We start from the raw sequence: 24,240 nt of genomic DNA, 5'->3' as shown, positions 1-24,240 counted from the left end.
TTATCCTTATTTTATAGATAAGGAATCTGCGGCACAGAGAGGTTCAATAACTTGCCCAAGATCACACAGCTAGGAAGCGGCAGAACTGATAGTTGTTGTTGTTGTTGTTGTTATTCCGCTATTAGATTGTAGGCTCCTTGAGGAAAAGCATTTTGCACATAAGCATTTAATAATACTTTAATCAGGGATGTTCTTAGAAGGTCAAGGCCCTACCAATTTCAAAAGACAGCTTCCGTTTCCTAAAACCTCCTCAGAAAAAAATTCCCAACTTCCTCAGGGAAGCAGCAATGGCATCACAGAAAAGCTTTTTAAAAAAGTGTTTTTTTCAAATCAGGAACTTGGATTGACCTAGGTGGAGTCAGCTCTTCCAGCTCCAAGAGTTGAGACGGACTACTTCACTTCTCTGAACCTCACCTTTCCATCTGCCTTCCTCTAGGGCAGAGCTGAGAAGCCAGCCTGAGACCTCCAGAGATGGGTACTCTGTGCCCCAGAAGGCCAGGCTCCCCAAGAAAAGAAGCAAGAGGACCCAAATAAACAAAATAAATGGACCAGCAGGCCCTGTCCAGAGAGAGGGTCTTTTCATTCTTAACCCTTTCCAATCCTTGGCTCCCCTGCTGGGACGTTTTTCCATGAAGGCCAGGCCTCAAGCTCATAGTGGAAAATAACAGAGGTTTTTAAAGGGAACTGAAACCACCCTCCTCAGCAGAATGTTGCCCACACATCTGCCACGGCCCATGGCAGCGCCTCTGCTGGGAGCGGTCAGCCTCGGGAAGCACTACATGCCTGACGCCACGGGGCGATTCCAAGGCTGGTAAACAGCACTTGGCATTCCCGGCCGGTGGCAAGCATCCATGCACCGAATTCTTTATCCTCGTGAGGACAGACAGAAAGCTGCTCTGTGCTGCAAAGCTCGAAGCCAGAACTCCATTTTCAAAACCTCCAGCTGGAGAGCAGTGCCAAGGCCGAGGCATGGAGGTCACCAGCCCCCTCCAGTGTGCTTGCGAAATAAACTTGCCCAAACTTGGACTTCTTGAAAACTCGGGTTTACTTGCTCATTCCAAAGGGGGAAAAAAACATGGCCCTGTTACAACTGAGAGACTTGGCAATCTCCTCCTTAACCAAGGGGTCCAAGTCATGAGGATCCTGATCAGTGACCCCTACACCACTTCTCAGGGTTCCTGCCCCAGAATGAGTAACATGAACCCAAGTACGAGGAAACATCCTCAGACAAACCCACGCTCAGGAACATCTCTGCAAGACAACTGGCCCCATACACTTCAAAAATCTGTGTCACGAATGACAACAGAAAGCAGAGGGACTGTTCCAGATTGAAGAAACTAAAGAGGCCGTGACAACTAAATACCCCGTGGGATCATGGATGGTTGAAGCCTAAATGGGAAACAAGATATCGCTGTAAGGAAACAATATTACTGGGGCAACTGGTAAAATTTAAATATGGGCAATATGTCAGATAATAACATTGTAACCATGTTAAGTTTCCTGAATTTGACTATCACATGATGGTTATGTAGGAAAATGTTCATACATGCTGAAGGATTTGGGATAAAAGGTCGTGATGTCTGCAGTTCACTCTCATATGATTCAGCAAATATAATGATCATTATAACATCTAGATAGAGTGATATTAAAACAACAAGGTAAAACTGGTAAATTTAAGTGAAAGGCCTATAGATATTCACGGTGTCATCCTTCCAACTTCTTGTTTGAAGTCAAAACAAATACACTTTAAAAAGAAAAAGAAAATGGAGCGTCAGTTACACGCTTAGCGGCAACTCTCACATCACAGCTAACTCGCAAGGCTGGGGAGCTGTGTGATGGGGTTCTGAAGCAATGAGGCTCATGTGCCAGCAACAGGCAAAGCCCTGGAGGTGCTGTGCTTTGGCTTGGGGACCCTGGAGACAGTATTTCAGCAGTGCTGTTGCTCAGAACGTTGGAGTCAATTTACCAACCACATGGGAAAATTAGTTGCCCTACGATATAATCTCGCCTTGCTTTGGACCCCAAACAGCCCCATCCACCTAATTAACGAGCTTTGCTTCTGACTATAGACTGTTGGAACTAGTAAGGGCCTTAAAGAATGAGTGCCTTATTCATGTTACAAATGAGGAAACTGAGGCTCAGAGAGGAAACTTAACTTGCCCAAGGTCATGGCTAATCCCCCTGACTCCCAAGCCCAGGCTTCTGTCCTGGGAACCCTGGAGTATCTTCCAGGCCCTCTGGTTATTTGCAAACCTCAAGAGAGGAAGATCTGTGTTTCCCCAAGGAAATTGTTTTGTTTTGTTTTTTAATGTACAGGAAACGTGGAGAGCAATTCCAAAAGAGAGGGGACAAAAATATTCTTAACAGCAGAACTTTCACAGACATCAGCATAGCACCTCCCGAGTGTGTTTGTTTAAAACAAAAATTGTCGTATTACTTTATGATCATACCTTAGATACATCATTAACTGTGGCTATTTTAAGAAAACTCAATATATAGAAAGTCAAACTTGCCAAACAGGAAAACAAGAGGATTAGGACCTTGTCCTGTTCAATCTCTACCTCTCCCTCCCCCTCAGACCCCTTCTCCCTGCTTCCTTGCCCTGCTCTGTGTCTCCAAGAGACCGAGCCCTCCGCCAGCAACACCTGGGCTCACTTGCCCTCCAGCGCAAGACACCCACAGGAGGAAAGTTCAGGGTGTTTCTTCCCGCTTCACAGGGCGGGCGGTTCTGGCAGATGCTCTGGTCCTTCATGGCTGGATTCCAGGAACAGCATCTCTTCCCCAGGCCCCTTCAGGCCCAGCAGTAGCACCAGCTTCCCACTGTCCCTGGGGGTCTCACCACACCTTGGCTTCTAGACCCCTGCCCACTACTGCATCAATAGTCCCCCATGAGTCTCTGAGTGTGCACTGTCTTCAACCACATCTCCTGTAGGGACCCTGACACATAGAGAAATATTTTGAGTGGATGAAAAATATTTATTGCCTCTTGTGAACAAGGGGGGGAGGCATCTCAAAAGTGTTGAATTTTTCAAATGTCCTTTATGCTACATCACTTCCCATGCATGCACAGCCACGCTGCCTGAAGCCAGGTGCATGTCAAGCTGCAGTCGCAGCCGTGGCTCCGAGCTGAAACTCCAATGAAGCACCTTGAGGAGCCCAGCCCAACCCCTGCCAGGTCTCCTGAGGCCACTGCTGCCCTCAACTGCAGGAACCGGAACCTCAGAGTGTACGACCTTGTGAACCTGGGCCCTTCAAGACTTTGGGGAATAACTTGGACCATCCCCATCAGGGACTGGGAGAGGACAGGTAAGAAAGTGTCAGAAGGAACAGGGGGAGGGAGGAAATCAGAGAAATCAGAGTGGGCAGGCAGGACAAGCAAAGGAAAGCCACCTGGGCTGAGCCCACCACATGCTTCTCCAGCCCCTGGCACCTCCTCCCTGCTGCCCCTTCTGTGGTTACAGTCACTGCAGTGGGGAGGGCTCCTGTTCCGTGGCCACTGCCTCCCCCAGGCCATCAGCCTGGGCCTGATGGGGCAGGAGGGCGGCTGAGCAGTTTTGCACATTTGAATGGCCCATTGCTGTGTTCCTGATCCATCTTACCCACCGCCCCATGATAGTCCCTGACAGCCAATGAGATCTTGCCCTGAGAATCCAAGAACCATCACCATCCTCATCATCTCTCCTAGAGTGTCACTTACACGTGTGTATTTCCAGCGTTCAAAGCATACCAGTGTCCCATATCTACCACATCATTTGGTCTGTGAAGGTCAGCAGAGGATTCCGAGACCAGTGGGGCTGGGACAGTATCTAAACACATGATGTTCAAAAAAAATACTTGTTGAATGAATAGACTCTGAGGGCCACCATTAGCATACATCAATCTTTCCTCGAGCCAAGAAAAAAGATTATAATTGCTACATTATTGGACAACCTGGGTAGTTCTGCCTGGGGCATCTTTCCAGCATCCCAGAGGACATCCCCCGGCTGTGTATACAAGTGTACCCCACTGTTACCCGCTTACTCTGACACCAGGGCCACACATCTCAGGCAGCATGCACACTGTGTCCCCCCACCCCCAACCTGCCACCTGCCACTTGTCAGCTTCAGAATGAAGGAAGGATTGAGAACTGGGCTTTGAGCATAGTTGAAAGCTGTACCCTTGGGGGGTGACCGGACCTGGTTAGGACGGAAGGCAGCCTCGTGTAGGTGAGTGTGCCAGTGTGTGTGTGGAGGGGTTCACACCTCCCTCTCTGATTCCATGCCTACCCTCGTGTTCTCAGTTAACAAACACAGCTGTGACATGAATGCTACACATATAAATTTGATGCCCTCGCACAATAGACAACCCAGTGTCTGGTCCTGTGGATACCACCCCTATTTTATGGGCGAGGAATCTCTTGCCCCATTCACAAAAGCAGCTTTAACAAAGCCGCAGGGTATCGAGTGCCTCCCTTGTTACCTGTCTCTTTCCAAAACCATGAGCTATACTTGAGTTCCAACATCCCCAGGGACACAGGCGCTGCTGGCTGGGGTGGGAATGGGCGACACTGGTACAGGCACATCCGAAATCCAAGCAAGCGCAGGTGGAGCCCACACTGGGCAGGAGATCCCACTGCTGGTGCACAGAAACCTGCAGGCCAGCTGGTACTGGAGAAGGTGAGGGGGGATGGGAGCTGTGACCCCTGGTCTCACGAGGGGTTATGGGAGAGCCAGAGGGCTGCCTCCGCCAGCAGAAAGGGCAGTTCTGGGAAAGGGCTTGGGGGATGAGCTTGGTCTGATCGTTTTGGTCTAAGAAGTCACTGCCCTCTGCCCAGCAATGACCAACATCAGGAGCCAGTTTCTAGAAGGCTCCCCAACCTGCAGAGCTGGAAATCAAAAGGGGACTTTGGTCAGAAGAGATTTTTCTTAAAGTTTAGCCCTAAAATGGACTAGAAGGAAACATAAAGACGTGTAATATGAGATCAGCACCCTTATTGCAAAGAGGAAACTGAGGCCTGGAAGGGCAGGTCAACTGCAGCCAAGTCGGGAAGAGCTGGCAGCCCTGTGACCACAGCCAGACCCCGCTCTCCCACTCCAATAGGCCCTTTTTTTTTTTCTCCATTCACATCTGTGTCCTTGTCCTTTTACTCATTTAGAACCATGTCTTTCTCTCTTTAATTTTTTAACGGAAGTACTAGGAATAGAACCCAGGACCTTGTGCATGCTAGGTCAGCACTCCGCCACTGAGCCATTACCCCCACCCCCGGAACCATTTCTAAATTGTGTATTGCTATCAGAGGATGCCAAGTTGGCGGTGGGGGGCGGTTCTGGGGCTCGGGCTGCCAGCACGCCCAGCCTCTCTTGACTTCTCATCCACGGTGCAACCAGTCTCACCATGAGACTCGAGAAGCAAAGAATCCCTCCCATTTCCCACTAAGGAAACTAGCAACACCACTGAGTGGACCCAGCCTGACCTGTCAGGCCTGGGTGGGCAGCCTCCCAGGCTGCATTCCCCCAGCAGAGAAAGGAAAGGCACAGTGCATCAGGGTTAATAAACAGCTTTATTTGCCCTTGACAGCATCCATTTTCTTACATTCTCAATTAATTTGCCATTAAAGTGCTGGAAATTTTCTTAATCATGATAACATTTGTTAAAAGAAATCAGAACTAATATCAGGAACGCGGCGATCATGAAGAAAACATTTCTCTTACAACACACAGATTGGAAGACCCTCCCGGGGTTGAGCTGGTGGGTTGACTAATTTGCAAACAGATCCTAATTCCCTCTCACCATGAGGACTACCCAACCAATCAGTTGGGACCGCCACCCCTGGGGGAGAAAAGCAAGGCCAAAGAGTCCTAGAGACACCCACACGCCCTTGCCCAGCGGCCCCTCTCAGCCATCTTTGGGTGTTTGCTGCTTGAGTAGCTCCAAATGTAGGAGAAATGGAGGTCTGGCCCCCCTGGACTGCCTTCTACCCCACCCCACCCTTACTAACAAAAGCCCCAAAAGTTATTACAATGAAAAAGTGGGTTTCCATGACCCAAACGCTAACAATGTTCGGTAAAAATGAGGATAATAAACACAAAAGCTTGCTTAGTAAACAGGAGCTCTCAGCATTCAATGCAAAAAAAAACAAAACAAAACAAAACAAAAAAAAACCTGAAATCTTAAGGCAAAAACTGTTGACCTTGCACATGGGCTGGACGAAGAACTTGAACTCTTTCCCTATCTGTAAAGCTCCAGGAGGAGTCTAAAGGCGGTTGGTTGGCTTTTCAGCGCTTGCCACTGGCAGAGCCCGGATCTTTGCGTTACTGCTGAGGCTGTCGGCGTGTTTCTCTTCGGCGTTTATATACAAACACACCTAAGGCTGATGTCTTTTTATACAGATATGTACACACACAAAGGCCTGCTACTCTTTCTTTGTGGAAACTGCCAATTCCACCTCAGGGAGCTGGATGCCAACCTTAGTCCCACTGTCATTACTAGAGGAAGATGACAGTCGGGACTTCTTGGAGGCCAAGGACACGCCACTCCCCTGCAACTTGCCTGCCTCCTCATCGCTCCCAGTCACCTCATAATGACCTTTGCTCTTTGACCCTAATCCACCAAAGGTACCAAATTTCAGCTTCCCGTGTTTCCCTTTGACCTTCCCGCCTTCCAGAGACACTTCTCCACCTTCAAACTCCAAAGTCCCTGTCGGGGTGGCAGGTGCAGAGAGCTCCCGCTCGTCGCTGAAGGAACTGGAGCGGTGCCGTGGCTTCTTGCTTTTGAATAAGGAGAATTTGCCTTTGGGCGAAGATGTTTCAACTTCTGCCTCTCCTTCCAGAGAGCCGAGGCTGGCCTTGGAGCTCTTAAGGTCGCCTTTGGACCCTGAAATTGATGCTTCTGGTGAGCCAGTGACACCACCTTTCCCTTTAGGTTTAGAAAAATTGAACTTAGGCATTTTGATCTTGGATTTTTTAAGTTTTCCGTCGGACTCTTCCCACTCACCCTCTCCGGCACCAGACTGGACACTGGCCTCTGCTTTCGGGAAGTTAATATCCACCCCCACTTCTCTGCCAACCAGCTCACGGCCAGAGAAGGTGAACTTGGGGATCTTCATCTTGGGGAATGTTACTTTTCCAGATCCACTTTCCAAGTGACCTTGAGGCCCAGACACACTCAGCCCAGGACCCTGAAGTCCAATCTGGCCTCCTTTTACATCTCCTTCTACCTTTGGTCCTGAGAAATGAAGTCCTCCAGCCAACTTAGGTACATCCAAGTTGAGAGCAGAGGAGACCTGGGGTCCTTTCCACTCACCCCCGGAGCCTTTGACGCTCACCTGCCCTTCGCCCAGGCTGACATCTGGGGCGCTGACACCCCCTGAAACATCCACACCTCCTTTGATTTTCAGGCCCTTCAAGCTGACACCAAAATCTGACTCGGGAGTTGCCACATGAAGTGAAGGCCCTTTCACGCCAATGTCGGGAGCGGCCCCATGGAAACCTATTCCGGAACCTTTCAGATCACCTTTGATTTCAGGACCAGCAATTTGCCCACTTGGGAGTTTCACGTTCGCACCTGGGAGCTCCACGTCACATCCAGATGACTTCATTCCCGGCATCTGGAGGTTTCCTTCTAGGCCTTGAACACTGAAGCCCAGGAGACCTCCTCCAACAGTGGGGCCTTTCATCTGACCAGCGGCCCCAAGGCTCCCTGTCACTTTTGGTCCTTCCAAGTTCAAGTCTACATCTGGTGCTGAGATTTGAGGGCCAGAGATCTGAGGCCCTTTCAGGTTCAGGCATCCAAGGTTCACATCCATGCCAGGCCCCTTTAGTTCTCCAGCAACTTGTGGCCCTTTGACATTAATGTCCAAGTCAGACCCTGGAGCAGAGATGCCAAACTGGGGCAGCTTCATCTTGGGAAGTTTAATACCACCTTCAGGTGCCTCCAAGCTTAGATCGGGAGCACCTACTGATACTTTAGGGCACTTGATGTCACCAGAGACAGCCAGTTCCCCCTGCAGGCCTGGTCCCTTCAGGGTCACATCTGGCGCACCAACATTAAGCGTCGCTGTGGCATCAATACCGGGCACTTTCACACCATCTCCTTCCACCTTCACCTTTCCACCGACTCCTCTGAGGTCAAGCCTGGGGGCACACACATCCAGGCCGGGAGCAGATACATCCAGGTCTCCCTTCAAACTTGGTCCTTTCATGTTCAGGTCAAGGTCCGGTCCAGAGACTTTCGGCACAGAGACATTCACTGAAGGCAAGTCTACTTTTGGCCCCTTCAGAGACACATCAGGCCCTTCGAGATTAACATCCGGTGAGCTCAAGCCTCCTTCAAGAGAGGGCAGCTGGATCTCAGCTCCCCCACCCTCCATTTTCACACCAGGAATGCCGATCTTGGGCATCGAAAACTTGGGGAACTTAATTTTCGATTCTGGACCTTGCAGATCTATGTCTGGTCCTTCCAGTCCCACACTGGGGACATCACCCTTTATCTTTGGTCCTTTCAAGCTGACGTTCACATCGGGGACAGAGACTTGAGGGGCAGAAATGCTGAATGACGGTGCCTTGACTTTAGCATCTGGGCCTTCAAGGTTGATGTCAGGTGCATCCAGGTTTGCCTGCACCCTGGGGCCTTTCAAGTCGCCTTCTATTTTTGGCCCTGAGACATCCATACCTGGCACCTTGAACTTGGGAGCCTTCAGCTTGATGTCAGGACCTTCCACATTAATCCCGGGGGAAGAAATATCCAGATCAGGTGCCTGGATTTCGCCCCCCATTTTGGGGCTAGGGAGAGCAGCCTCAGCTTTAAATTTAGGTGATTTAATGTCGAATTCTACATCTGGAAAGTACATTTTCCCAAACATAGGTTTCTTGGTCTTGGGAGATTTCACGTCGACTTTAAATGTGGCATCCGGCCCCCCAACATTGACATCTACATCAGACTTGACAGTGGCATCAATGTCACCTCCAGGAGCATTCAAATCAAATCCCTGTTTTTTGGCCTTAACTTTAGGACCACTCATGTGAATTTTAGGCATTTTAAACTTACTTTTCTTGCCCTTGCCACCAACGCCAATTTCAGGAGTCTCAACATTCAGCTCTGCTTCAGGAACTGTCATGTCAAGCGAAGGTGACTTAAAGTCCGCTTTGGGGCTTTTTGCCCCAAATCCAAACTTGGGTTTCTTAAACTTGGGAATTTTTACATCTGGCCCCTCGATGTTAATATCTGGACTCTCCATGTGAACATCTAAGCTTGGAGCTTCTAAATCAACTTTGGGTCCCCTGAGGTCCAGTTCACCGCCTTCTAACTTAGGGCCAGAAACTCCAATTTTGGGTGTCTTGAGATGCAAATCAATATCAGGAGCAGTTAGTTTAGGGGCAGATATATCCAGTGATGGCATCTTCAAGTGGGGGCCACTGAGTTTGGCATCAGGGCCTTCACAGTCCAGACTTGGGCCTTTCAGGTCTACCTCTGGGCCTTTGAAAGTCCCTTCAATCTTAGGGACAGACACATCAAAATCTCCTTTGCCTGTGGATCCTTTCAAATCCAGGTCAACATCGGGCATGGAGATTTTGGGAGCTTTGATATTGATCTCTGGCATCTTGAACTTGGGGCCCTTCAGTTTTGCATCTGGACCTTCAATATTCGCATCTGGAACATCAATGTCCACCTTGGGTCCTGAGACATCGATGTCGGCCTTGGGCAGGCTCACATCCAATTCTGGGCCTTCTCCCTTAAAGCCAGGCATGCTGATCTTAGGCATTTTTATCTTGGGCATCTTCAGGTGCCAGTCTGGGCCATGAACATCCACATCTGGGACATCGACGTCCACTTTGGGGCCCTTGATGTCCACTTCAGGGCCCTTGAGGTCACCTTCCACCTTAGGCAGAGAAATATCCACATCTCCCTTCACTTTGGGTCCTTTCAGGTTTAAGTCAATGTCAGGCATGGAGAGCTTAGGAGCTTTGATGTTCATCTCTGGCATCTTGAACTTGGGGCCCTTCAGTTTTGCATCTGGACCTTCAATATTCACATCTGGAACATCAATGTCCACCTTGGGTCCTGAGACGTCAATGTCGGCCTTGGGCAGGTTCACATCCACTTCTGGGCCCTCTGCTTTGAAGCCAGGCATGCTGAACTTGGGCATTTTCACTTTGGGCATCTTCAGGTGCCAGTCTGGGCCATGAACGTCCACATCTGGGACATCCACATCCACTTCAGGGCCCTTGAGGTCACCTTCAACTTTGGGCAAAGAAACGTCCACATCGCCTTTTACTTTGGGACCCTTCAGATTCAGGTCAATTTCAGGCATGGAGATCTTGGGTGCCTTGAGATGCAGGTCAGGCATTTTAAACTTAGGGCCCTTCAGCTTCCCTTCTGGACCATGAATGTCAACATCAGGAGTGTCTATGTCCAGCTTAGGGCCTTTAATATCCATTTTGGGGCCCTTCAGATCTCCTTCCAGTTTAGGAATGGAAGTGTCCAAATCTCCTTTTATCTTAGGTCCTTTCAAGTTCAAATCTATGTCACTCATGGAGATTTGTGGGGTTTTGAAATGGACATCAGGCATCTTAAATTTGGGTCCTTTGAGTTTCCCTTCAGGACCTTCAATGTCCAGCTCTGGCCCTTTCAGATCACCTTCTACCTTAGGCAGCAAAAGGTCCACATCCCCCTTTACCTTAGGCCCTTTCAGATTTAAGTCAAAGTCAGGCATGGAGACCTTAGGTGCTTTAATGTTCATCTCTGGCATCTTAAATTTAGGCCCCTTCAGTTTTCCTTCTGGACCTTCAATATTGGTATCAGGAGTGTCAATGTCCAATTTGGGGCCCTTGATGTCCACTCCAGGGCCCTTGAGATCACCCTCAACTTTGGGCAGCGAGATATCAACATCACCCTTCATTTTGGGGCCCTTCAGGTTAAAGTCAAGGTCAGGCATAGAGATTTTGGGGGCTTTGATGTTCATCTCAGGCATCTTGAACTTGGGGCCCTTCAGTTTTGCATCTGGGCCTTCAATATTCACATCTGGAACATCAATGTCCACCTTGGGTCCTGAGACATCGATGTCGGCCTTGGGCAGGCTCACATCCAATTCTGGGCCTTCTCCCTTAAAGCCAGGCATGCTGATCTTAGGCATTTTTATCTTGGGCATCTTCAGGTGCCAGTCTGGGCCATGAACATCCACATCTGGGACATCGATGTCCACTTTGGGGCCCTTGATGTCCACTTCAGGGCCCTTGAGGTCACCTTCCACCTTAGGCAGAGAAATATCCACATCTCCCTTCATTTTGGGTCCTTTCAGGTTTAAGTCAATGTCAGGCATGGAGAGCTTAGGAGCTTTGATGTTCATCTCTGGCATCTTGAACTTGGGGCCCTTCAGTTTTGCATCTGGACCTTCAATATTCACATCTGGAACATCAGTGTCCACCTTGGGTCCTGAGACGTCAATGTCGGCCTTGGGCAGATTCACATCCACTTCTGGGCCCTCTGCTTTGAAGCCAGGCATGCTGAACTTGGGCATTTTCACTTTGGGCATCTTCAGGTGCCAGTCTGGGCCATGAACGTCCACATCTGGGACATCCACATCCACTTTGGGGCCCTTGATGTCTACTTCAGGGCCCTTGAGGTCACTTTCAACTTTGGGCAGAGAAATGTCGACATCACCTTTTACCTTGGGACCCTTCAGATTCAGGTCAACTTCAGGCATGGACACCTTAGGTGCCTTGAGATGCAGGTCAGGCATTTTAAACTTAGGGCCCTTCAGCTTCCCTTCTGGACCATGAATGTCAATGTCAGGAGTGTCTATGTCCACCTTGGGTCCTGAGACATCAATGTCGGCCTTGGGCAGTTTCACATCCACTTCTGGGCCTTCTCCTTTGAAGCCAGGCATGCTGATCTTGGGCATTTTTATCTTGGGCATCTTCAGGTGCCAGTCTGGGCCATGAACATCCACATCTGGGACATCCACATCCACTTTGGGGCCCTTGATGTCCACTTCAGGGCCCTTTAAGTCACCTTCCACCTTAGGCAGAGAAACATCCACATCTCCTTTCACTTTAGGACCTTTCAGGTGTAAATCAAAGTCAGGCATGGAGATCTTGGGGGCTTTGATGTTCATCTCTGGCATCTTGAACTTGGGGCCCTTCAGTTTTGCATCTGGACCCTCAATATTCACATCTGGAACATCAATGTCCACCTTGGGTCCTGAAACATCAATGTCGGCCTTGGGCAGTTTCACATCCACTTCTGGGCCTTCTCCTTTGAAGCCAGGCATACTGATCTTGGGCATTTTTATCTTGGGCATCTTCAGGTGCCAGTCTGGGCCATGAACGTCCACATCTGGAGCATCGATGTCCACTTTGGGACCTTTGATGTCAACATCAGGGCCCTTTAGGTCACCTTCCACCTTAGGCAGAGAAACATCCACATCTCCTTTCACTTTAGGACCTTTCAGGTGCAAATCAAAGTCAGGCATGGAGATCTTGGGGGCTTTGATGTTCATCTCTGGCATCTTGAACTTAGGACCTTTCAACTTTCCTTCAGGCCCTTCAATGTTAACATCGGGGCCTTCAATGTCCACCTTGGGTCCTGAAACATCGATGTCGGCCTTAGGCAGGTTCACATCCACTTCTGGGCTTTCTCCTTTGAAGCCAGGCATACTGATCTTGGGCATTTTCATCTTGGGCATCTTCAGGTGCCAGTCTGGACCATGAACATCCACATCTGGAGCATCGATGTCCACTTTGGGACCTTTGATGTCAATTTCAGGGCCTTTCAGATCTCCTTCCATCTTGGGAAGGGAAACATCTATATCACCCTTCACCTTAGGCCCCTTCAGGTTTAAATCAATGTCAGGCATGGAGATCTTGGGAGCCTTTAGGTGCATCTCTGGCATCTTGAATTTGGGCCCCTTCAATTTCCCCTCTGGGCCTTCAATGTTAATATCAGGAGTTTCAATGTCCACTTTCGGGCCTTTGATGTCAACTTCAGGGCCCTTGAGGTCACCTTCCACTTTTGGCAAAGACACATCCACATCACCCTTCAGTCTGGGGCCCTTCAGGTTAAAGTCAAGGTCAGGCATGGAGATTTTGGGAGCTTTGATATTCATCTCTGGCATCTTAAACTTGGGGCCCTTCAGTTTGGCATCTGGACCTTCAATATTCACATCTGGGGTATCAATGTCCACCTTGGGGCCAGAAATGTCAATGTCAGCCTTGGGCAGGTTCACATCCACTTCTGGGCCTTCTCCTTTGAAGCCAGGCATGCTGATCTTGGGCATTTTTACCTTGGGCATCTTCAGGTGCCAGTCTGGGCCATGAATGTCCACATCAGGGACATCAATGTCCACTTTGGGGCCTTTGATATCAACCGCTGGTGCTTTCAGATCCCCTTCAACTTTGGGCAGAGAAACATCCACATCACCTTTTACCTTGGGGCCCTTGAGGTTTAAATCAATGTCAGGCATGGAGATCTTGGGAGCTTTGATATTCATGTCAGGCATCTTAAGTTTGGGACCTTTTAGGCCTCCTTCCACGTTGAATTCTGGACCCTCAATGTCCATTCTGGGACCCTCTACATTGATATCTCCTTTCGGTAGATCCACAGCCATATCTGGCCCTTCTGCTTTTAAGCCAGGCACACTGAACTTGGGCATTTTCATCTTGGGCATTTTCAAATTCCAGTCTGGACCATGAACATCCACATCAGGTGCATCGAGATGCACTTCTGGTGCCTTGATATCCACTTTGGGTCCTTTAAAGTCACCTTCTAAATTAGGACCTGCAACATCTAAGTCTCCTTTGACTTTAGGACCTTTCAGATTTAACTCCACATCAGGCATAGACACTTTAGGAGATGAAATACTCAGGAAAGGCATTTTGAATTTGGGTCCTTTCACTTTTCCTTGGACCTCAGCATCAGGAGCATTAATATCAATTTTTGGACCTGTTATATCAATATCTGGCTTTTTGACTTTGACATCTACCTCAGGTGTCTGAACTTTAGAGCCTGAAAAATTAAACTTGGGAAGCTTAAAACGAGATTTCTTTGACTTGCCTTCAATATTGAGCTTAGGACCAGAAACGTCCAATTCTGGGCCCTTTACATCCAACTTGGGAGCTTTAATGTCACCTTCTAATTTGGGCCCAGAAACATCAACATCTCCCTTAAGCTTTGAGCCTTTCAAATTCAGGTCAATTTCTGGCATGGAGATCTTGGGCATGTTTACATGCATGTCAGGCATCTTCAGTTTTGGACCTTTTAATTTGCCTTCTGGGCCATGAATGTCAATATCTGGTGCATCTACATCCATCTTCGGGCCCTTAATGTCAAGAGTAGGCCCTTTCAAATCACCTTCTACATTTGGAAGTGAAACATCCCCCTCTCCCTTCATTTTAGGGCCTTTAAGATTAAGGTCCAAATCTGGCATTGATATCTTAGGAGCTTTGATATTCACCTCTGGCATCTTGAACTTAGGGCCCTTCAGTTTCGCATCAGGACCTTCAATATTCACATCTGGAACATCAATGTCCACCTTGGGTCCTGAGACGTCAATGTCGGCCTTGGGCAGGTTTACATCCACTTCTGGGCCTTCTCCTTTAAAGCCAGGCATGCTGAACTTGGGCATTTTCACCTTGGGCATCTTCAGGTGCCAGTCTGGGCTATGAACGTCCACATCTGGGACATCAATGTCCACTTTGGGGCCTTTAATATCAACTTCAGGAACTTGAAGCTCACCTTCCACTTTTGGTAAAGACACATCCACATCACCCTTCAGTTTGGGGCCCTTCAGATTAAGATCAATGTCAGGCATGGAGATCTTGGGGGCTTTGATGTTCATCTCTGGCATCTTGAACTTAGGACCTTTCAACTTTCCCTCGGGCCCTTCAATGTTAATATCAGGGCCTTCAATGTTCACCTTGGGTCCTGAGACATCAATGTCAGCCTTGGGCAGATTGACATCCACTTCTGGGCCCTCTCCTTTGAAGCCAGGCATGCTGAACTTTGGCATTTTCATCTTGGGCATCTTCAGGTGCCAGTCTGGGCCATGAACGTCTACATCTGGGACACTGATGTCCATTTTGGGTCCTTTGATGTCAACTTCAGGGCCCTTGAAGTCACCTTCAACTTTGGGCAGAGAAACATCCACATCACCCTTTACTTTAGGACCTTTCAAGTGTAAATCAAAGTCAGGCATGGAGATCTTTGGGGCTCTGATGTTCATCTCTGGCATCTTGAACTTAGGACCTTTCAACTTTCCCTCTGGTCCTTCAATGCTCACATCTGGGGCTTCAATGTCCACTTTGGGTCCTGACACATCAATGTCAGCCTTGGGCAGGTTCACATCCACTTCGGGGCCCTCTCCTTTGAAGCCGGGCATGCTGAACTTTGGCATTTTCATCTTGGGCATCTTCAGGTGCCAGTCTGGGCCATGAACATCCACATCTGGGACATCGATGTCCACTTTGGGGCCTTTGAGGTCAACTTCAGGTCCTTTAAGATCTCCCTCTACTTTGGGACCTGTGACATCCACATCTCCTTTTATCTTGGGACCTGTTAAATTAAGATCAATATCTGGCATGGATATCTTTGGAGTCTTAAAATGCATTTCAGGCATTTTAAACTTTGGACTTTTCCACTTTCCTTCAGGTCCTTCAATATTCACATCAGGACATTCAATATCCACTTTGGGTCCTGAGACATCAATGTCGGCCTTGGGCAGTTTCACATCCACTTCTGGGCCTTCTCCTTTGAAGCCAGGCATACTGATCTTGGGCATTTTTATCTTGGGCATCTTCAGGTGCCAGTCTGGGCCATGAACGTCCACATCTGGAGCATCGATGTCCACTTTGGGACCTTTGATGTCAACATCAGGGCCCTTTAGGTCACCTTCCACCTTAGGCAGAGAAACATCCACATCTCCTTTCACTTTAGGACCTTTCAGGTGCAAATCAAAGTCAGGCATGGAGATCTTGGGGGCTTTGATGTTCATCTCTGGCATCTTGAACTTAGGACCTTTCAACTTTCCTTCAGGCCCTTCAATGTTAATATCAGGGCCTTCAATGTCCACCTTGGGTCCTGAAACATCGATGTCGGCCTTAGGCAGGTTCACATCCACTTCTGGGCCCTCTGCTTTGAAACCAGGCATGCTGAATTTGGGCATTTTCATCTTGGGCATCTTCAGGTGCCAGTCTGGGCCATGAACATCAGGAGCATTTATGTCTACTTTGGGGCCCTTGATGTCAACATCTGGTACTTTAATTTTACCTTCTACCTCAGGCACAGACACATCTACATCCCCCTTGATTTTTGGTCCTTTCAGATTTAGGTCCACATCAGGCATAGAAATATCTGGGGCCTTGAAATGCATGTCAGGCATCTTAAACTTCGGGCCTTTCAGTTTGCCTTCTGGTCCTTCAATGTCAATATCTGGCCCACCGATACCACCTCTGAGGTCACCTTCCAATTTGGGAACATCTGCATCCACTTCTCCCTTTATCTTGGGGCTTTTTAAGTGTAGATCAATGTCCGGCATGGAGATTTTAGGAGTTTTAAAATGCATATCTGGCATCTTAAATTTAGGACCTTTCCATTTGCCATCAGGGCCTTCCACAGCTACATCTGGCATGTCAACATCCAATTTGGGGCCCTTGACATCTAAGCCTGGACCCTTTAACTCTCCCTCTAGCTTTGGGGCAGAAACATCAAAGTCTCCTTTCATTTTAGGCCCCTTTAAGTTGAAATCAACATCAGGCATGGAGATCTTGGGGGCATGAAAATGCATCTCAGGCATCTTGAACTTGGGGCCTTTCAGTTTTCCTTCTGGACCCTCAATGTTAACATCTGGAGCTTCAATGTCCAACTTGGGTCCTGACACATCAATGTTGGCTTTGGGCAGGTTCACATCCACTTCGGGGCCCTCTGATTTGAAGCCAGGCATGCTGAACTTGGGCATTTTCACCTTGGGCATCTTCAGGTGCCAGTCTGGGCCATGAACATCCACATCTGGAACATCCACGTCCACTTTGGGCCCTTTGATGTCCACATCTGGCACTTTCATTTCACCTTCTATCTTGGGCACAGACACATCCACATCCCCTTTGACTTTGGGGCCTTTCAAGTTTAAGTCCACGTCAGGCATGGAGATCTTGGGGGCCTTGAAGTGCATCTCCGGCATCTTAAACTTGGGGCCCTTCAACTTCCCTTCTGGACCTTCAAGGCTCACATCTGGGGCTTCTATGTCAACTTTGGGTGCTGAGATGTCAACATCAGCTTTAGGCAGGTTCACATCCACTTCGGGACCCTCTGCTTTGAAGCCAGGCACACTGAACTTGGGCATTTTCATCTTGGGCATCTTCAGGTGCCAGTCTGGGCCATGAACATCCACATCTGGAACATCAATGTCCACTTTGGGCCCCTTGATGTCCACATCTGGCACTTTCATTTCACCTTCTATCTTGGGCACAGACACATCCACATCCCCTTTGACTTTGGGGCCTTTCAAGTTAAAGTCCACGTCAGGCATAGAGATCTTAGGGGTCTTAAAGTGCATCTCAGGCATCTTAAACTTAGGGCCTTTCAACTTTGCATCAGGACACTCCAGATCAACATCAGGCACCTCCACATCCACACTGGGGCCTTTCAAATCTCCCTCCAATTTTGGCACAGACACATCCACATCCCCTTTGACTTTGGGGCCTTTCAAGTTTAAGTCCACATCAGGCATGGAGATCTTGGGAGCCTTGAAGTGCATCTCAGGCATCTTAAACTTCGGACCTTTCAACTTTGCATCAGGACATTCCAGGTCGACATCAGGCACCTCCAGGTCCACACCAGGACCTTTGATATCAACTTGCGGTCCTCTGAGATCACCTTCTAGTTCTGGCACAGAAGCATCTACCTCTCCTTTCAGTTTGGGTCCCTTCAAATTCAAATCCACATCTGGCATGGATATCTTGGGAGCTTTGATATTGAATTTAGGCATCTTAAATTTAGAGCCTTTTAATTTTCCTTCTGGTCCCTCAATATCCAAATCAGGAGCATCAATGTCCACTTTGGGGCCAGAAACATTAATGTCAGCCTTTGGTATGTTCACATCCACTTCTGGGCCTTCTCCTTTGAAGCCAGGCATGCTGAACTTGGGCATTTTCACCTTGGGCATCTTCAGGTGCCAGTCTGGGCCATGAACGTCCACATCTGGGACATCCACGTCCACTTTGGGCCCTTTGATGTCCACATCTGGCACTTTCATTTCACCTTCTATCTTGGGCACAGACACATCCACATCCCCTTTGACTTTGGGGCCTTTCAAGTTTAAGTCCACATCAGGCATGGAGATCTTGGGGGCCTTGAAGTGCATCTCAGGCATCTTAAACTTGGGGCCTTTCATCTTTCCTTCTGGACATTCAATATCAATGTCGCCAACATCCACATCCATTTTAGGGGCTTTTACATCAATTCCAGGACCTTTCAAGTCTCCTTCGACTTTGGGAAGAGCAACATCTACATCAGTTTTCAGTTTAGGGGCTTTCAGATTAAGTCCAACATCAGGCATAGAGATTTTGTGTGTCTGTATATTCATGCTTGGCATCTTGAACTTAGGGCCTTTTAGTTTCCCTTCTGGACCTTCGATATTCACATCTGGAACTTCAACATCTACCTTGGGTCCTGAGACATCGATGTCAGCCTTGGGCAGGTTCACATCCACTTCTGGGCCCTCTCCTTTGAAGCCAGGCATGCTGAACTTGGGCATTTTCACCTTGGGCATCTTCAGATGCCAGTCTGGACCATGAACTCCCATATCTGGTGCATTAATGTCCACTTTTGGACCCTTGACGTCCACATCAGGAGCTTTTATCTCTCCTTCTACTTTTGGAACTGTAATATCATAATCTCCTTTTACTTTAGGGCCTTTCAAATGCAAGCCAACATCTGGCATGGATATCTTCTGAGGCTTTATATTCATTTCTGGCAATTTAAATTTAGGACCTTTCAGTTTTGCATCTGGACCTTCAATATTCACATCTGGAACTTCAATGTCCACCTTGGGACCTGAGACATCAATGTCGGCTTTGGACAAATTCACATCCACTTCTGGGGCCTCTCCTTTGAAGCCAGGCATGCTAAACTTGGGCATTTTTATCTTGGGCATCTTCAGGTGCCAGTCTGGGCCATGAACGTCCACATCTGGAGCATCAATGTCCACTTTGGGACCTTTGATGTCAGCCTCTGGTGCTTTCAGATCCCCTTCAACTTTGGGCAGAGAAACATCCACATCACCTTTCACCTTGGGGCCCTTGAGGTTTAAATCAATGTCAGGCATGGAGATCTTAGGAGTCTTAAAGTGCATCTCAGGCATCTTAAACTTAGGACCCTTGAGCTTCCCTTCTGGACCTTCAAGGCTCACATCTGGGGCTTCAATGTCAACTTTGGGTCCAGAAATGTCAATGTCAGCTTTAGGCAGGTTCACATCCACTTCAGGGCCCTCTGATTTGAAGCCAGGCACACTGAACTTGGGCATTTTCATCTTGGGCATCTTCAGGTGCCAGTCTGGGCCATGAACATCCACATCTGGAATATCCACATCCACTTTGGGCCCTTTGATGTCCACATCTGGCACTTTCATTTCACCTTCTATCTTGGGCACAGACACATCCACATCCCCTTTGACTTTGGGGCCTTTCAAGTTTAAGTCCACGTCAGGCATAGAGATCTTGGGGGCCTTGAATTGCATCTCAGGCATCTTAAACTTGGGGCCCTTCAGCTTCCCTTCTGGACCCTCAATGCTGACATCTGGGGCTTCTATGTCAACTTTGGGTGCTGAGATGTCAACATCAGCTTTAGGCAGGTTCACATCCACTTCAGGACCTTCTGATTTGAAGCCAGGCATGCTGAACTTGGGCATTTTCATCTTGGGCATCTTCAGGTGCCAGTCTGGGCCATGAACATCCACATCTGGAACATCCACGTCCACTTTGGGCCCTTTGATGTCCACATCTGGCACTTTCATTTCACCTTCTATCTTGGGCACAGACACATCCACATCCCCTTTGACTTTGGGGCCTTTCAAGTTTAAGTCCACGTCAGGCATGGAGATCTTGGGGGCCTTGAAGTGCATCTCAGGCATCTTAAACTTGGGGCCCTTCAGCTTCCCTTCTGGACCCTCAATGCTGACATCTGGGGCTTCTATGTCAACGTTGGGTGCTGAGATGTCAACATCAGCTTTAGGCAGGTTCACATCCACTTCTGGGGCCTCTCCTTTGAAGCCAGGCACACTGAACTTGGGCATTTTCATCTTGGGCATCTTCAGGTGCCAGTCTGGGCCATGAACATCCACATCTGGAACATCCACGTCCACTTTGGGCCCTTTGATGTCCACATCTGGCACTTTCATTTCACCTTCTATCTTGGGCACAGACACATCCACATCCCCTTTGACTTTGGGGCCTTTCAAGTTTAAGTCCACGTCAGGCATAGAGATCTTGGGGGCCTTGAATTGCATCTCAGGCATCTTAAACTTGGGGCCCTTCAGCTTCCCTACTGGACCTTCAAGGGTTACATCTGGGGCTTCAATGTCAACTTTGGGTCCTGAGACATCGATTTCAGTCTTGGGCAGGTTCACATCCACTTCAGGGCCCTCGCCTTTGAAGCTGGGCATGCTGAACTTGGGCATTTTCATCTTGGGCATCTTCAAGCTCCAGTCTGCACCTTGAACTTCCACATCTGGTGCTTTAATGTCTACTTTGGGCCCTTTGATGTCCACATCTGGAGCTTTCATCTCACCTTCTATTTTTGTGGACACATCTAGATTCCCTTTCATTTTGGGTCCTTTAAGATCCATGTCAACATCTGGCAGGGACATCTTAGGAGCTTTGAAGTGCATCTCCGGCATCTTAAACTTGGGACCTCTCAGCTTCCCTTCTGGTCCTTCAAGGCTCAGATCTGGAGCACTAATATCTACCTTGGGTGCAGAAATGTCAACATCAGCCTTGGGCAGATTCACATCCAGTTCAGGGCCCTCTCCTTTAAGGCTAGGCATGGTAAATTTGGGCATTTTCATCTTGGGCATCTTTAGGTTCCAATCAGGACCATGAACTTCAACATCTGGGGCAGTGACGTCTACTTTTGGCCCCTTCAGGTCCCCTTCCACTTTTGGCACTGTAACATCATATTCTCCCTTTACCTTGGGACCTTTCACATGCAAATCCACATCAGGCATGGAGATCTTTGGGGCCTTGATATTCATCTCAGGCATCTTGAACTTGGGGCCCTTCAGTTTTGCATCTGGACCTTCAATATTCACATCTGGAACTTCAATGTCCACCTTGGGTCCAGCAATGTCAACGTCAGCCTTGGGCAGGTTCACATCCACTTCTTGGCCCTCTCCTTTGAAGCCAGGCATGCTGAACTTGGGCATTTTCATTTGGGGCATCTTCAGGTGCCAGTCAGGGCCATGAACGTCCACATCTGGAGCATCAATGTCCACTTTAGCACTTTTAAGCTCAACATCAGGAACTTTGATCTCACCTTCAACCTTTGGCACTGTGACATCATATTCTCCTTTTGCACTTTTCAAATGTAAGTCCACATCTGGCATGGAGATCTTTGGGGCTTTGATATTCATCTCAGGCAACTTAAACTTGGGTCCTTTCAATTTCCCCTCTGGTCCTTCAATACTCACATCTGGAGCATTGACATCTACCTTGGGCCCAGAAATGTCCACATCAGGCTTGGGCAGGTTCACATCCACTTCAGGGCCCTCCGCTTTGAACCCTGGCACACTGAACTTGGGCATTTTCATCTTGGGCATCTTCAGGTGCCAGTCTGGGCCATGAATGTCCACATCAGGGACAGCAACGTCCACTTTGGGGCCTTTCAGCTCTCCTTCAAGTTTTGGTGCTGTTACATCATACTCTCCTTTTGCCTTTGGGCCTTTCACATGCAGATCTACATCAGGCATGGAGATCTTTGGTGTCTTGACACTCATTTCAGGCAGCTTAACATCAGGGCCTTTAAGGTTGCCTGCCAGGCCCCCTATGTTGACATCTGGAGCTTCCACATTGACTTTGGGCCCTGAAATACTGATCTCTCCTTTGGGGAGACTCACATCTACACCTGGCCCTTCCCCTTTGACTCCAGGGGTGCTGAACTTGGGCATTTTCATCTTGGGCATTTTCAGGTTCCAATCTGGGCCATGAACGTCCACATCTGGGACACTGACATCCACTTTGGGGCCTTTGACATCAACTTCAGGGACACTGACTGTCCCCTCTACTTTTGGAGGCATGACACCTACACCCCCTTTCACTTTTGGTGCAGCCACATTTAAGTCTACATCTGCCATAGAGATCCTGCAGGTTCCTGCTTTCCCAGAAGGACCACTAAGCTTGGGGCCGGTCACAGTCCCCTCTAGGCCAGGTGTCTCTATGTCTACCTTGGAGCCTTTAACAGACACTTGAGGGCCTTTAATATCACCCTGCACAACAGGGGCAGAAACCTTAATGTCTCCTTTCAGTTTAGGGGCTCCAAGGCTCAGATCCACATCCTGCATGGAGATTTTAGGTTTCTGAATAATCATTTCAGGAGTCTTGACTTTAGGACTCTTCACCTTCCCTTCCAGCCCGCCAGTAGCAACCTCAGGCAGGCCCATGTCCCCAGAGACCCCAGGAAGAGTCACTTCCCCGGTGGGCAGGGTCACATCAATGCCGGCTCCCTCTCCCTTAGAACCTGATACAGAGAATTTGGGGGCCTTCATCTTGGGCACATTCAGTTTTCCCCCAAGCCCATGAATATCAACATCAGGGGCTTGAACTTCCACACTGGGGCCAGTAATGCTGCCCTCGATTTTGGGCACGGAGATGTCCACCCCTAAACTCCCCTGTGGCTTGGCACCTTTCAGGCCTAGGTCACCCTCAAGGGATGGCCCAGTGATTTGGGGGCCCTTCAGCTTCCCCTCAAGCCCCTCAATCTTGGCAGATGGAGCACTGACTTCAAGCTGAGGGGTCTGGATATCCCCTCCGATGGTCAAGCCTGGCGTGCCACCCTTGTGCCCCATAGAGAATTCAGGGACAGAAACACTCAACCCTGCCTCTGGGGCCTGGCCTGAGACACCAAATTTGGGCACTTTCATGGTGGGAATTTTAATTGTCCCATTATTGCCACCCTCAAGAGATAGGCCCTGCCCCTCTACTGCCCCACCCCCAAAAGAAGACGACACATCCACTCCTGGAACTTGGACCCCTCCTTTGCTACCCAAGTCCATGCCCTTTGCACTGAGACTGACACCCGGGCTTCCCACCTTTATTCCAGGCACAGTGACCTGGATCTTTGAGTGGCCAGCACCTTGGAGCTCTGGTCCTGAAGCAGAAATGGACCCTGCTCGGATGTCCACAGTGGAGCCTGTGGTTGGAGACACTGCCCCCGAGCCCGAGGGCAGTCTGATCACTGTCTTCCCAGGCTGGGTCTCCACATCCACAGTGGAGATTTCAGTCAGTTCCTGCCGCGGAATCTTGATCTTGAACTCAGGGCTGCTTATGTCGATGTCCTTGGCGCCTTCACGGCTTGTCACGTCCACAGTGTAGGCTGTGACTCTTCTAGTCACCGTGATGGTGCGGCTCTGGGTCTCCCCAGGACCCCCTTCCACTCCATCCTCCGACTTCAGCCGAGGCTTGATCTTCGTGGTGTAGATGCGCTGGTACTCCTCGTCATCCCCGCTCTGCAGAAAGACACGCCCGGACAGGTTGCAGCAGAGTCTGCGTGAGTTACAGACGCCCGGCCACAGCCCAGCCGACAACATGGCTGCCCATTTCCCAAAGAAGCCGGGACCCTATCGGGGGTCCACAGAGCCTCTCGGGACAGAGCACAAGGTGCTGAAGAAAGGGGCGACAGCCCTATCACAGGAGGAATACAGAAATCATTTGGGGAAACTCCGGTCAGCGAAAGGTACAGGAAGGGGCTGCGGTGAGACTCCTGGACCATGTGGTCTGGGAGAAGGATTTAAAATCAATTTTAGATTCAGCTCATCGAGCCCCAGGGACTCCTCCAGGTGACCAGCTCTGTGCAGACTTTGACCCTTCAGCTCTCAGCTCTCAACTCCCTAGCTTGTTTGTTTAATCTGGAGGGGAACCCTCCCAGGGACCTTTCGGGAAGCATTTGTTAAGCCTGGCTGTACTTGGGTTCACACTTCCACTTTGAAGACTCATTATTTGCTAAATAAACGCCAGCAGAAGGAGCAGAGAAACGCCCCTCAGGGCCCCTGCTGCCCAGCCT

At 49.1% G+C, this 24,240-nt stretch overlaps 1 protein-coding gene across 6 annotated transcripts in view; it reads right to left on the bottom strand.

Moving 5' to 3' along the window:
* Positions 1-24,240, bottom strand: part of AHNAK (AHNAK nucleoprotein) — an 89,935-nt gene that overhangs the window by 53,308 nt on the left and 12,387 nt on the right. For 2 of the 6 annotated variants that reach the window (XM_074371887.1, XM_074371888.1), the window contains one exon: positions 5,521-23,686. The exons of the other annotated variants lie outside the window; for them this stretch is intronic. In XM_074371887.1, coding sequence (XP_074227988.1) covers positions 6,392-23,686 — 17,295 coding nt within the window. In that variant the 3' untranslated portion in view covers positions 5,521-6,391. Of the gene's footprint in view, positions 1-5,520; positions 23,687-24,240 lie in introns of those variants that run through there. 6 annotated transcript variants of the gene reach the window in all.

Source organism: Camelus bactrianus, chromosome 10 (assembly GCF_048773025.1).
Source record: "Camelus bactrianus isolate YW-2024 breed Bactrian camel chromosome 10, ASM4877302v1, whole genome shotgun sequence".
Classification (NCBI taxonomy): Eukaryota; Metazoa; Chordata; class Mammalia; order Artiodactyla; family Camelidae; genus Camelus; species Camelus bactrianus.
Note: the sequence above shows the minus strand (reverse complement) of the source record. Positions and strands in the feature narration are given on the sequence as shown.